The sequence below is a fragment of the Centrocercus urophasianus genome, unplaced genomic scaffold (genome assembly GCF_019232065.1).
Source record: "Centrocercus urophasianus isolate 14NV4802_14NV808 unplaced genomic scaffold, USGS_Curo_1.0 seq_23, whole genome shotgun sequence".
In the NCBI taxonomy this organism is placed as follows: domain Eukaryota; kingdom Metazoa; phylum Chordata; class Aves; order Galliformes; family Phasianidae; genus Centrocercus; species Centrocercus urophasianus.
This window is the reverse complement of record NW_024884789.1, coordinates 13,391,081-13,406,864: the sequence shown is the minus strand read 5'-3', so window position 1 is coordinate 13,406,864 and position 15,784 is coordinate 13,391,081. Positions and strand designations below refer to the sequence as shown.

At 36.4% G+C, this 15,784-nt stretch overlaps 1 protein-coding gene across 1 annotated transcript in view; it reads left to right on the top strand.

Annotated features, from left to right (window-relative positions):
* THSD4 (thrombospondin type 1 domain containing 4) overlaps positions 1-15,784 on the top strand; it is a 256,022-nt gene that overhangs the window by 194,189 nt on the left and 46,049 nt on the right. The window contains exon 8 of the mRNA XM_042824716.1: positions 5,722-5,926. Coding sequence (XP_042680650.1) covers positions 5,722-5,926 — 205 coding nt within the window. The remainder of the gene's footprint in view (positions 1-5,721; positions 5,927-15,784) is intronic.

Here is a 15,784-nt window from a genome sequence, read left to right as displayed (position 1 = left end):
AATAACTGCAGTTCCATTGGCCCATATCTGGGATTTCATCTGTTTTTTCCTTCCTAGTCTTCTCCCCATTTGTTTGCAGTTGGTTTGAATGGTGGAATTTGAGTATTTTCTGTAATCACAAATGACTGTGAACGTGTTCAAAAACATTACTGAGTTGGGATAACTGGATCTGCCTGTATTTTGTATCCATTTGAAATGAAGCATATGTTAGCAGCCAAAAGAGAAAAAGAAAAAGAAAAAAAATGCTGATGAATCATCATCTTTCTCGAGAAGTGGTGGTACGTCATTGAGCACCAATGGCAGGGAGGGGGGTGATAATGGTGGAAGGGAACGGCTAGGACTGAATCAGTATTTCTCCCCTTTCAGGATGTGGTGAGAAACAAGCTCTAATGTCTAGCATAAAAAGTGGCAACATCAGTAACACCAGAAGTGAGCACAGGGAAAAGAAGCTGAAGCATTAGATGGCTGCTCTGCCTAAGGCCTCTTCCAGCTACAAACACTGAGAACAGGTTTCAGTGAACTTCAGTTGAAATCTCTATAGGATGTTCCTAACTTAAAATACTGGAAGGAAAGCTTCCAGAAAGAATTTGTAGAAGTTTTTTGTTAGAGATTTATATTCATCACATATTCTTAGGAGCAGCTACTAGCTATTACTTGCTGCTAGCTATCACTAGCTATTAAAACATTGTGACTTTTAGCTTTGGTTTGATTGTACATTTTGAGAATTTCTTTGTGCTTGAATAAGCATTGCTGATAGATCTGAATGAGCAAGTTTGGGAAAATTTTTAGAGGTTAGAGAAAAGCCAAATTAAACTAATTTTACTAGCATTTGTAATGCTTCCTTCTGTTTTACACTTAAATTTCTCTTTCATTGTTCTCAAAGTCCATAGTTAATTTCATTTCTTTTAGAAGGAGGGACTAGACGTGTAGAAATGTGTTTTTTCCTTTGGACTTTGATTAGGCATAGATTGATTAGGAGTAGGGGCCCTGGAGGTCTTGCTTGAGAGGAAAACCAATAGCAAAAAGCTCAGCAGAGGGAGTGTCTACTGACATAGCTGTGGTTCACTGGAATTTGGCTTTCTCTGACAACTTCTGAATTGCAGTGGGTGTAAGCAAAGCACTGGGTTATTATTTAGTGCCATGCAACAATAAGAACTCAAAAAGTGCAGTAGTAATTTCTAGCTTAATTTCATGTGAAAAATTGTTGTATGATAGTGTATAAGGCTCTTCTCTAAATGCTTCATTTGATAGAATAAAATAACAATAGACCAAGAGCTGAACGGTGCACCATATTTCTTGTTCTGTACTAGCCAAAAATAACCCTGTGAACCATCTTGGAGACTGATGGGAAAGGAATAATTTGTAGGAGAAGGAAAAAGAAGAGTGAAAACTGAGTCATACCCAGATACTACACTTGTTTTGGAATTGCTGTTCAGTGCTGTTTGTTAGACTTAATCTCAGTGGCAACAAATAATAATCACTGAATAAGCAGCAGCTGTGGAATCCAGCACATGAATCATTTCTGAAACGAAACACAGGATTTCTTAAAGATTGAACTCTCTTCATGGGCCTAAGAAGCACAAAAACCACAAAAAGCAAAATAATGGCAATGTCTCAATTTCATTATATCAATAGTAATGTAAGCTAAATAAAAAATTTGTGAAATGCTGAGAGTCCTTGTAAAGATCTTAGGCTTAAAAGGTCATCTGTTTTTTTCTGAGTTAATTCTATACATGGAATCATTTTTGTAGTTAACTCCCAGAAATCACCACAGTGGTAATAATTAATTTCAGTACTTCTGTTTATTTCATATTACGATTGGAAGAATTCATTTTTTTTGACAGCTCAGTGTCACCAAACTGGGGGAGATGCAGTATTGCTCAAGCTGGGTGGCAAATATGATGGCTCTCGTGAAGCCTAAGCTTCCTAACACAGTAACATCCAAGCTGTAATCAGCAGTAGCCTCCTTAATTTGTAGAACTGGAATTAATTGTGTACTGTTCAAGCAAGTCTCTCACCAATGCTCTGTACTTTGCTGCTTCCCAGTTTGTTAGCTTTTATGTATACATGTTGCTGTATTACTCTTCTCACGTTGCCATATACTATCAGACATTTCTTTAGCAGCTGGAGAGGCAGTGATAAATCTGTAACTCTCCCTGATTATTTTCTTAGATTTTTTTTTTCACTTATTTTTAAATATAACTTCTAATATACATTTTATTCTCCTGCCTTTTAGCCCCATGGATGCCTGAGCTCTGAACTGCTTAAGTAATTACTACTTGCAGCCAATGAATTATCAGTGTAGTTATGCTTTGAAGTTGATGGTATTGACATGCTAGGCATGCACAACTGTAGCTTTCTGACCTGATTATCTAAGGCAGCTCAAACAATAGAAGTAAGTTATTGTCATGTTGTATTATTTTTGTCACTTTACCATGTAGATTGCAATTTTAGTACAACCATTTAGAGCTGAAATTACAACATCTGTTTTCCATTACGAGAATCAGTATTTCATGTTTCCAAATGCCTGGCACCAGCCCCATTGCGTTGTCCTAAACGTATATATAGCTTTAAATCCCTGTTAAGTCCACCACTGAATATTTCATCCAGATTGCCTCTTGTTTCTCTCAATAGTTATTATTTAAATTAATGCTGTCGTACTGTTGGCTGTAATTCTTGAACAAAGTCTTTGTTGCATATATGTGCGCTTCAGTGTAACAAATACCACAACCTGAGAGAGTGTACATGTTGAACTGGTTTGTCTTTTTATATGATTGTATGCTTGCCAAATGGTAAGGTGATATTTCTTTAATTTGGAGTCAGGACAAACAAACATTATTAACATTCAGTACAGTTGCATGAATTCTACATTTTTAGTTTATTTAGTTTAATCCTGTTTACTACCCTTGTTTTGAGAGGATGACTGCTACCATTCCAAATCCCCAAATAGCTTCAAGAGTCTGTTTAGAAGCAGAAAGAAGACAGAATCAGCTATCCAGAAAGGTATTTCTTCATCTTACCAGCATTAACTGTGAACCAAGGCCCAGGATGTACTCTGGACCAGTGGCAGGTGTCTAGTGCAGTATCTTTTGACCTGTGATTTATAGAAATATGTGGTCCTTTACAGTTAGAGTGGGAGATTCCCATAGAACGTGTGGGACACGACTTGCTGTACATATCCTTGCCAGATCTGTGACTAGAAGATGGTACACAGTCATTTTTATATGCCTGCCTAAACTGTATTGAGTGAATCTCAAGGTTTTCCAGAATGTATCAGTTTTTACTGGCCAGTTCTTCAGAAACCTGTGCAATACTTTAAAGCACATCATTTCCACAGAAATCTCAGTGGGCCATCTCGCTAGTTTTTTTGGTTTTTCATTGTAAAACTGTGGTTTACTCTTGGGTATCGTGTCTGTTGGTATGTAAAATGTGTATCTGAGTGCACTCTGCATTTTGCATATGGTATATTTATATCTTTGTTAATAGTGATTCAGTATTTGTTTCTTCATTGTCAGTTACTGGCTTCAAATTATTAGGTTCTTGTTTCCACTAATTCATTCTTTGTATCTTTATCAGTCATTTTCTCTGAAAGAGCATTTGTTTGTGCTGCATGGCAACAATTCCAAGTTGTACAGTGAAGAATGGCAGCTGTTTTGTACATCCATTAATGCTTAACTTAGAATGCTGTGTGAGTTTGAAATGGGTTTGATATTTATTCCCTAGGAAGAATCACTTTTGTACTGAGTGGTTGTGTTGTTTCTGTCAAAAATAGTTCTGTTCATGGTGCCCCATGGTAGTTCTGCATTATGCTCTCAATGAATATCACACGTATTTCTCTATTCTCTTTTATTTGCTAAAAGGAAGAAAATTATATTAACCTTTATGGGACTCAGTACTGATGCAGAATACCATTAAACATTTATGCTAGCAATTCATATGGAATAGCACCTCATATTTGAAGGGATTTCCTCCATAAAACAGCTTGCTGGCAGTGGAAGTTTCCTGAAAGTCACTGGATAGCATAGGTTGATGCTTTATTACATTTCCATCCAAAGCCTGGATGTGTAGTGGAGAAAGTATTTGTATTCTCAATAAAATAGCAAGAAAATGAGTGTGGATGTTAACCAGTTATTGGGCACAGCAATCTTCAATTAAATCTTTAAAAAATCACATTTTTTGAGTTGTTTTAGCAAGTCTGAAATTATATTGCATGATTTGGTATAGTTACAGTGGTAATTTCTGTGTTTAAACATATTGCTTTGTTAGTAAGTAAAATGCAGTTTGAGGCAAAGCACAGAAATTACACTCATATGTGATCGTATTATTTCTGCTGTGCTAGGCAAATGCAAGATGCTAAACCAGATGTTTCTCTCTAAATTCAAAATCTCTTTGAAATCACGCAGCAATTGCTCACAGTAGATTTAATAGGATAAATTAGGCACTTGTTTATCAGGTTATCCTGCCATGAAACACCATGCTTGGGAATCATCTTCCAACTCTTGCTTCACGACAAGCATAATTGTCAAGCTCCATGTGATCCTGGCAGTGATGACTTAGATGGCTTTATCTGTATTTCTTGGACAGTCATAAAAAACGTGTTGGGTGTTAAATATTTATGTTGGAAGTAAGCAGACTTTGGCTTTGAGTTTAGAACATTTCTCGCAGCAAGGGCCAAGCGTTAGAGTTGGGAATTGGAAAGAAATACCGCAATCTCAAGGCTCGAGAAACTGCCTATGTTGGTGGTATCAAAAATCTCTTTTTCTTCTCCTTCTTTACTTGGCTGTTTGCTTACAGGAAAGACCAAAGAACAATGATGAACCTGTTTTTATTTTAACAAATATTTGCAAGTATTTGGGAATTCGAAATAATAGAGCAATCAGTTGTTGAATGTTTTCCATCAAGTTATTGAATTTCATGTAAATAGAAGTGATAGGCTTATATTCTACCAGCTCATGAGTCTTTTCATTCTTATATGAATGGATAAGAGAAGTTCTTTGCACACATGCCCCATCCCATCATTTCCAATAGATGATTAATCATGCAGGCAGATGATAAGTGTACATGATAAATGATTTTTAAAGTTTTTAAATACAAAACAGCAATATAATGAACAGAAATATTTCTACATAAGAGGAGCTCATCTCTACAATATGTATATTTTTAAAGTTCAATTTTTTTTAATAGCCTTTAATTTACATTATTTAATGAGACTTTTTTAGTTGTTACTGGGTTTGTTGAACATTAGATTGTGCCACTTTTTACTCAATGAATGGGTAGGCAGTTTCTATACTGTCTTGGCACAGTATAAAGTCTTCTTAGCAACCTAAGTTGCCAAGAATAGTCTCAGTACTAATGTTTTTGTGGAATTTAAGGCAACATTATATGTAACGCAGGTCTACTTGTGTAAAAAGTAGATCTACTGGATCCTAGCAGAGTCGCAGCAGCTGCATTGGTAGGAAGTTCTTGGTGTGACGGTGCGATCAGCAAAGATGATCAGTGATCTTTAGCGTGTTCTTGTATTTTTGGTTACGTAGCGTAAAAAGCTGAAGGCTAACTTGAATTCCCCAAGTCAGAAGAACAAGGGCAGAAACTGCTGAAGTAACAACTTGAAAAATGCTTTCAGTACTTAGTGTTCTTTGAAAGTCATGCTGTCTTCAGTTGTTATGTTTGATGTCTGCAGTTGTAAGATGTTGGAAGCAGAAATCTTATTTTATTTTGCAGAGCATTGGCTGTGACGACTATCTGGGTTCAGACAAGGTGATTGACAAGTGTGGAATATGCGGAGGGGACAACACTGCTTGCAAGGTTGTTTCTGGAGTTTTCAAACACACACTAACAAATCTCGGCTATCACAAGATAGTGGAAATTCCTGAAGGAGCTACTAAAATTAACATTACTGAGATGTCAAAGAGCAACAACTATTTGGGTAAGTTGTATCTCAGTGAATATCTCTAGTGTATCTCTTGTGTGCTAGTGTAACTGCGTGGAGTGCCATCTAAGGACCGTGAAATAGATGTCAGAAAATGGAAAGACAGTTGATTAAACAGGCATTTTGCTCAGAACTAACTGACAGTGTGTAATTCTGGCTTGATCTTGCAGGACAGACACTGTAGATGTGTTACTCTTTCCCTTCTGCGTGACGTGACTTTGGTGTTTCCCAGCAGTTAATCCACTGTTGTGCTTACACTCCCCGCATTGTTAACCTAGCCTGTATGTACAAGAGTCCAGCACTGAGGCATACCTACTTACGTAAAGTATATTAAGCTTTCTAGAGAAGAAAAAAAAAACATCTTCTGATTGCTTAAGAATGTCAGCTCTTTTAATGTGAAAATTATACCAAAATTGCATCAAGATAAAGTCTTGTCGATGGTATTCTCAGAATACAGATCAGTGATACAGTTATTTATTCTAAAGGCCCTTAATTCAAAACTATAGAGGATCCTGAAATATTTACATCAACATCATAGCTTCTGGAGATATATTTTTGAGATGCATAGCATGCTGCAAATAAGAAATTATGTCTTGTATGTCTTTGTGAACTGTGACATTTCCTGTTTAAAAACTCATTTCCAGGTTACAGAGGGTCTTTGTTAACGTGTGCTTCTGTTCAGGAGCCAATTTTGCAGAGAGATCTGGAGGGAAAAGAATTATCAGAGTAAATAACAAAAATGGTACTACAGGAGGCCTTGGTTGCTAGCTCAGTGTTTTTATCACTAGAGCTATCCAGATGTACTGGAAGTTTAAAATCCCTGTACTCTGACAGCCACTGTTTCTCACTTCCGTCTGTTAACCATCTCAGTATCACAGAATTTGCTCAAGTCCAAGAAAGGAGAGTGCTCATTATTGAATCTTGCCTTCTTTTGGTTTCTGTTGGAGCAGTAACTGGTTTTACAGAAACATCTGCATGTAGATGGGAGTTTATGGTGGGGACAGAGTGTACTGTAATGTCATCTCCATCATTTTGCAGAAAATCGGACTCTTCAAAAGGGAAGAAATAATACAAACTGTAAGCCCACAAATATCAGAAGTTCGGGACCACTTCTGTGGTGAACTCATCATCAGTTCTGATTTGTCTTGATTTTATTCAAATGTATTTTCGATACAGATAACATGTGTACACCGGTGTTAGTTTTTCTAATGGACAGTTTGTAATATCCATCAACACTAACTCATTTGATGAAGGAGGTGAACAACTATTCTGTCTGAGGAGCTTCTATACGTACTGTATGTTTACTAGCAAGTGGATGAGAGTGGGCTTACTTAGCACGTTGATGAAAGTCACTGCACTACTAATCTATAAAATTAGGAAACTGAATATAATTTACCATCAGATTTACATGTCAGTATATGAGAACAGCAGACAGAAAAGGTCACTTAGCTATGTTAAAATGTTCTGAGCCGCAAGTACATTTCTGGAATTGGCAGGACAGAGAAATAGTAACGTTTGCTTAAAAATAATCAAGACTGTTGGCATGTATGGGAAAGTTGCAAGGTTTTTCTTTCCCATGCTATGCTCCCCTGAGCTCTTTGTTTATGCCATCAGCTTTTTTCTCCTTTTTTATTCATTACATATGTTTCATTTTAAAGCTGTTGGTACAGACCTACTCTGCTAAATTTACCAACTCCTTCCCCTGTTCTGAATTCCTGAGGCTGTTCCATCTAGAAGGCCTCCAGCCTCTCTGCTTATGCTGTAACACTATAAACTTGGCTTATTGAGGCAGGTGTAGTTGCTCCAGGACAGGAACGAGCGTGTTCCAGCAGATCAAAACACTGAAACTAGAAAAAGTTTTACCAAGCAGTGCAGTGTACAAGCTAAATGGTAATTGGGAAATTGTTTTTGTTTTTTCTTCTTGTCCATTAGTGGACACAAATTTCTCACTGATGTCACAGCATTTAAAATTTAGCCACTGAGGGCTTTGTAGAACAGTTAACCCTGGTACAGCAGGGAAGCTTGAACGCTCACATCTGATGTTTACTGGTTTGTCAATATTAGTAGGCATAAGTCTTGAATCATAAAACTGGTAAATAGTTTTAAACTTTTCTGTAAGCTGCAGTAGTGAAAAAAAAAACCAACAATAACAACCCAACAGTAATTTCCTTAAGTATGTACTGAAATACTTTGCAAAACTGAAGTTTAGGTCGTTGTTCTGATATAGTCCAACTGCAGCCATCAGAGTTGCTTGTAAGCAGCATTCTTATGGTTGTAAGGAATATAACTTTAGCTGGGTTTGTTTTTCCCTTCACTTTTTACATTTCATAGTTTCTTCATTGCAAAATCACAAATCAGCTCAAGGTCACTTAATTTTTATTTATTTTTTTTAAAGATGTCAGCCAATGGTTGTGGGACTCTGAGTTGTTCTTGTCTCTTCAGGAGACCATCTGAGTTCCATGTGATTTCATTAAACAATTTTTACACAGCTCTGTACATCTTCACTGCTTTGTCAAAGATACTAAGCAAACCAGCAGCCAGGAAAGTGGTTTTTCACTGGGAGGTGTTTGAGATTTCTGTACAGTCTGGAGGTGCTGGAAAAAGCAGGTAAATATGTTATGCTTCTTACTGAGTTTCACATTCATCTGCGTTCTCCAAACATCTGAAAGCTTCTCCACGCTGCTTTTGCAAGGTTCTGAGGCATAATCCATTGCTCGTTGTAGCAAAACCTGTGACCTCATAGAAAATATAGTTTTAGAGATGATGATGAATATGATAGAGATGTATTTGAACAACCACTGAAACAGCCTATTTCATGTACCTTTACAACTGGCATTTTACAGGATCTACCACACCTACCTCATCACAGGTTTCTTGTGCATCTAGTGGCCCATGCTATTTTCAGTGAACTGTTACTTTTTCCTAGGAAAATAGTTTTGGAAGGGAAGCCGCCCAGTTTTGGTATTAACCTGCCTGAACAATGGCTATTAGTATATTCACAGTATATTAACTGATTTGTATGTTTACTCTAGTAAATATCTAGTATATATTTCCTTACAGTTTGAAGCAAAAGGTACGTATTACAATGTATGTTCCAACTCTCTAACCAAGTCTGTAGGCTGTGTAGTCCTGAGCTATGCACAGAATGACTTGCTTCTCTAAGTATTTTTCCTAAATATTTTCTTCTTGGCTGAGCAGTTAGACCTTTGGGCAGCAGAACTGCTAACTTTGGAGAGACTTTTCCATTGGCAAAAGCACTTCTCTAAGATGCTAATCTTGTATAGGAAAGAGACAAAGACATACCTTTTATCCCACTGGTAGTTAACAGCTGGCAAATTCTCATATACTGAAATAGGAAGTTTGCCATTGAATTAAACAGGACCATAATATCTTATGTGGCACCAGATCACTTTAACAATTATGCTGCAGAAAATGTGGGTTTTGAGTATAAATAATCCAGCATCTTTGGGTTTGAGTTTTAGGATGACAAAAATATAAAGCCAGATGACATTAATCTGATTATTTGGAAGGTGTTTTTTTGTTTGGTGGGTGTTGAGAACCTTATTTAAAGATACTGGTGGTTACTCATATCCATAGCCTTAATAGTAATTTCATCATATAGAGCATATGAAGGAAGTATCAAAAGTAAAAGTGGAAATTTAGCTTAATGAAAGAATGAAAGTTAGAAAGATTGAAAATGAATTAGTTTTGAAATACATTAACCATGTGTTGCAAACCTGTAATCAGAAGTAAGTAGATGATGTCCTGTAATTCAAGCAACGGTTTGTTTCTAGAACAGTTGGCTGACTCGGGGCTCATACAACTAAGATTCAGCTCTGCAGACAGTACCAAGAAGCACCAACTGCTTGCCTTCATTGGCAGTACACATGTATGAGATCTTATGGCAGGAAAGTTTATACATTAGAGTTTGGACAAGCCTCTTAATGTGTAGTGCCTTATGTGAACACTATTTAGTGTGGAGGTGCTTAGAGTTGTGAGGCTTCTTGCCATTCCTTCATGGAATGTAATAATGTGTTTTAATTTTGTTTTTCATGGCATTAAGTTATTTCATTTATTAAATAAGATTAAATCTCTGAACTAATTTGTTCTCCTTGCTTTCTGTAGAATGACTTTGAGCTATTCTAGCACCTGCTCTCACCACATGCTGGCATACTGTAGTCATGATTTAAATAAGAGGTATACATTGTTGTTTGTTTTTAATACAAGTCCAAGATATTTTATTAGTGTTCTTATGAATGTTAGTGAGAACATGAATATGGGATTAGTCACGTGAAAATAACAGTGAAGAGGCAGTGAAAAGATGCTCTGAAAAATATTTTGATTCATTGTACCCTGCAGCACAGATAGCGTTCAAACAGCATGTCTCATGATGAAATATTGTTAGCAGCTCTTGAGCTTAAAATAATATTTTGAAATCACTTTAAAGATTCAAATTTCCAGCAAGTACAGAAGTAGGTTAGAACACTGGCAGAGAATTTAGAACATAAACATTGTTGGAGACACTGCTGTGTGACAAGAAATCAGAGAGGTTTTGTAATTTAAATATTAGCTCATGAAAAAACCATTGATTTTCTTCATGTGGTGCTAATTAGATAAATTACTACACTTCATTATAGATTTTTTTAGAATTGCTCTTTCTCATTATTTGAATTTTTTTACTCTTACACTTTTTTATTTTGGAAGACAAGAATAAGGTTTGCTGTGCAAAGCCATTGCAGCAGATACTAACCAGTAATTCAGAGAAGAGAGAATATGTGTTTGAATTTTCAAGGCTTGAAATTAACATGCAAGAATATGTCAAAGGAGAGGATTTCTTTGTATTTTCTGTTACCATATATACAGCAAACTTCAGTTTTACAGTGCTTCAGTGACTGTCCCAAATCAGTGGTGAGAGCTGCCGATGAGCTGTTAATAATCCACCCATTTCTATTCAGAAACAAAAGTTGCCATTTTTCCTTTTAAGTTTAGTAAGTACAGCAAGAAAAAGCTAGGCTCTTATATGTGTTCATTGGGATAGACTTGTGAAATCCCCACAAAGACTTCTACATGGCGTTTTTTTGTGGTGTACATTACTCACTGAGTGCATCTCTAGATGTGTTGGTGTATGCATCAGAGTTGGAGTGTATCTCACATTTATAGCTTACTGTCTGCATTACTTGTAAGCTATGTAATTGTGTTATCTGGATTAGGATAACTGTTTTTTTTACCTTTTGTCCTTGGTTCTCCACTGGAGCTGAACAACAAAGACATTTTCTTGTACAGATGACAGAGATTTCTCCAAACTGTAAAGAAAAGATGTAAAGAATTGAATCTCAAATAAACTGACAATAAACACAGCAAATTCAAACCTTAAGGAAATTTTGAAGTAAATTATCGATAACTGAACAGGCAGTTAATCTCTGTAAAGCTAGCAGTGACATTTTGAATAATGTTCCTTAAATATGCTTTCTGATATTAGGAATGCTAGCAAATCTATTCTGTAGTTACTTCCTGAAGATTGAACTGAAGAGTTCAGAAATACACACAGAAAGAGGAAAACTTTTTTTTTTTCTTAAAATACTTGCTAAATGGAGTGTTCCTATTAAAATATGATATTACTAACTAATTGATATTACTAACTAATAAATACTACTTAATTGATTTTTGCTGAGTCTCCTCTCTACTCTGAGGCTTGTGTTTTTTCCCACAGTTCTTCATATTTTGCTTAGGAATTTTTGGATTCTGCTTAATGGATACTTAACAGAAGTTTAGCCAACTTTGAGGCATCAAAAGGTTCAGTCCTCTTTGAGTTTTTGAAAACATTTGATGCTCAGAGAAGGTAATTTAGTTTAGTTAACACTGGATGCTTGGTTGTAGATATGCTGGTCATCTGAATTAATAGTGATTTTATTTAATTTCTCTTTTGAAAAGCCTTTTCTATGGTAATACTACAGAAGCATCTAGAGGACACGAAGCCTGGGAGAGTGTTGGGTTTTCTGCTAGGAAAAGCCTTTGCAAAGTACAGTTTTTGAAAACAGCATTGTGTGTTGAACTTATCATTGAATATAATAGAAGAAAAACAAAGAACCCCAGGACTAATGATTCAAGCTGGGACTACTTCACAAGAAGTGTTGTAGAGTGGGAGGCAATCTAAAATGTAGTGTGAACACTCCTGACTCTGTAAAGAGGATTTCGCTTATGAAGTGATAAAGTGCTACTTGAAGGACTGGCAATTTGTGACAGTGTTTCACTTCTGGAGTTCTGTTTGAGGATAATGTGTATGTAGATAAGTTACCAAGGAGAGTAAAATGTTTGCTTTTAATGCAAGAGGTTTAAGAACTGGTTAGAGTCAATAAGCTAAGATGTGGAAAAGTGCAAGAGCTATCTTTCTAACACTTCTTTCTTGAAATTTATTTCTACGTTGCTTGATTCTTCTAGCATACGTATGCAGTTTTCCATATTCCTTGAATTACTTTCCTTAACATAATTTCAAATAGATTTTTTGCAGAGAGAGCTTCTTTCCCTAAAAAGTTCATCATATTATAGCCAACGTGTAGCATTTGGCTAGGGCGAACACTTACTAAAACCCTTGAAGTTGTTAAGACTTTGGATGAAATTCAACCCTGGTGTTAATGAATTCAACTCCACTGAATTCAAGTTGCACAGAATCTTACCTAGCATAATGACCTGTAGTTGAACCAGAATGTATCGAGGACATTTTTCTTTGCTGACCATTTATTTTTTCAATACTGGTGTTGCTTACCCAATTTCATTTTAGAGTTTCTGGCAAGGTTATCTTACTATAGTATGCTCCAAGGTGACCTTTTCCCACCTGGCTTCATTCAATAGCGAGCTGATACATGACAGGTCCATACAGTGATCTTTAGGTTCCAGGCACATTTTGAAAACATACTTGAGAAATGCATTCTCAAAAGCTGGTGTGTTCTTCTTCATATATTAAGCGGCAGATCCTTAAAAACAAAAACAAACAAACAGAAAAACCAGACCATGTTACTCATGTGAGTATCTCTTTCTAGCACCCAGTGGCTAGGATTTTGGCTCATACCTACTCACTGATGTCAACAGTTATTACCAGTTTCGGAGCTCATAGTGTTCTCATTTCCTGTGTTTCCTGATTCTGTCAGCATTTAACAAAAGTGGTGTTTTTTGTTTTTTGTTTGTTACCATTTGTTTGTAAGCAGTGTTTTTACAAAAGCAGCTAACACTACAGCATTGCACCAACTGAAGCCTGCTGTTGCTTTGATGATCTTCCCTGCAAATACATCATCTGAACAACAGCCAGCAGCAATGAGTCCCACTGAGGTGCTTGTTTCATAAGTTCTGTATTAAAAGAATGTTTTTTTTTCCTTTCCTTGAAATATGGAAAGGTTGTTTTGAGCAGAAGGGAAAGGAATAAAGAGAGGTATGCAAAATAGTGAAACTCAGAAAGGCTGGCTGCACGGTTTGGCTTGTAAAGCACCCGGCAGTCTGGTTGCTTATATAACTTTCCAAACCCCCTTGGCCTGGAAGCCTCTGGAGGCTGCAAGATTTTTGGTATTTCCTGCTTCTCATCAGACCCCAAAATCTTTAATTTCAGTCTTTCTCACAGTGTTTTGATTATACTTCTGTTTCCAGTTATGAACAAAACCAAAGAACTTGAGTGCAAAATTTCAAAGAAAATGTATGAAAAAAGAGAGATGAGCAAAGAGCCTTGAACAGTGAGTTTTTATTTATCTGAACTCAATTAACCTGAACTTCACAGATCTCAAATATTTAGATTTGTCTTTGTTTTCTGTTAGGTGATTATGCCATCAAGTAGTTTACATGAAAATAGTACTTTGTTTTGGCTGATGGCACAGTTTTCAAGGCTTACTTAAAAATCTAAGTTCTGTTTAACAATGTATGTTGAACATCTTAAGGTTCATACTTGTTCTGCCGCTGACCAATGTTGGTGACTATTATCTTCATTTCCAGTCTTTATTTCAAACATTTGTCATACTAAGTAATAATTAATCTCTGTTTGTCATTGGTGAGTCTTTAATCTTAAATTTTCACTGCAATGAAATCTACAGTGCATCTACTGCATCTTAGGTTCATGCATGTTCCCTTAAGGGAGAAATTCCATGGTCCCACTCACAAAGAAATCCATTGTCAAACGGAGCCAGTGCGTGAAACTTCAATTCTTTCTCTTCTCATTTCATAGCAAAAACTAAGAGGCTCCTCTCAGCTATGCATAAAGTATTATTTTTCTGCTGTTATTCACATGAAAGATAATTAGATAAAAAGATCGGTAAAATGGTTTTGAAAACCAATTTACAAAATAAAGGCTTTCTGATAGAAGAGGCTTGTTAGAAGAGCTTAGTGGTTCCTTGCATCACAGTTCTGGATGGGTAGCTATCAGGATGCTGTTTGGTTCTGTGAACTGGAATGTTTGGAATATTTCAAGTACCTGAAAGGTGATTGCAGAAGGAGCAGGGTTGGTCTCTTCTCACTGGTACCAGACAGGTGACAGGACGAGGGGAAATGGCCTCGAGTTGCACCAGGGGAGGTTTAGGTTGGATATCAGGAAAAGCTTCTTTACAGAAAAGGTTGTTAAGCACTGGAATAGGATTCCCAGGAAGGTGGTTGAGTCACCATCCCTGGATGTGTTTAAAAACTGTTTTGATGTGGTGCTCAGGGACGTGATTTAGCAGAGGGTTTTTAGTTAGGTTAGCTGGTGGTTGGGCTTGATGATCTTCAAGGTCTTTTCCAACCTGAGCAATTCTATGATTTCAAAGTGTCCACTGTATTTTAGTAAGCTTCATCTTTTTTTACCTGATACAGCTTTTCTGCCATTTGGCTGAAGTAGTCTCATGGTTTCTTTCATAAAACAGCATGAAATAGATATATTCTTTTCTCCTTCCGTATCGTGAATGTACTTAATTGCTGCCTTTTCTTGAGGTGCTGTTTATATCCTTAACAGTATGGTTCCATGTGTGGCACACATTGTCTTCTAGAAACTTAACAATAGTAATACTTAAAAAGGTACATCTCAGAGTAGGCAGTACAAGTAATTTACATAGGACATCTGTACATATTTCCGTGTGTCAGAGTGCTCACCACTGTTGAGATGTCTTTGGTTTACAGCCAGGCCTCGTAAGAGATCGAAAACTTCAGCTTCTATCCTTACCTTTTGTGTAAGTTTTTTCTTTTGTAACGTGGATGATTCTCCTCTCTTTAATACAGCTGACATCCTGCTCTATTCTTCTCCTCTAAGGTAGCCAGTGAGGGACCAGTTTTGGGATGTCATGCATCCTTTGGAAATCATTAGCTTTGTGAGTTCATCAAAGTCATGGCTATTCTGTGTGTTAGTCACAGTACTGTCCTTTTCTTAAAAATTTTGATTCAAAATGATTGTTGTACTCTGCCTCAGCTACCCCTGAAGAATGAATGATAGCAGTCCAAATTCTTAAACTATCTATAGACAAATTCCCAAATCATATCAAGACATATATCTTTTTTTTTTTCTTGCCAAAAGGAGAAGTTGTTACTTATTTAAATAGCTGTTCAAATGCTGCAGAACCTAACTTAAGAAAAAATGTCTGGGAACCTGGTTTCAATTGTCTTAGACATTTCTGTAAAGCATTCTTTTATTCCCTAATCTTATTTTATTCTGAGAAAAAATGGATATCAAAAACCTCTTTCTTTGTTCCCTAAGCATCCCTTGATTTAGTTGGAATATGTCGTTACATCATTGTCTGATTCTATAGAAGAAACATTTTTATCTTTTTTTTTTTTTTAATGTTGCTTTGCTGATTTCCCTTTGAACTTGTAAGTTTCAGCATTTTTGTTTCTTACTCTTTTTTACATCTTTTA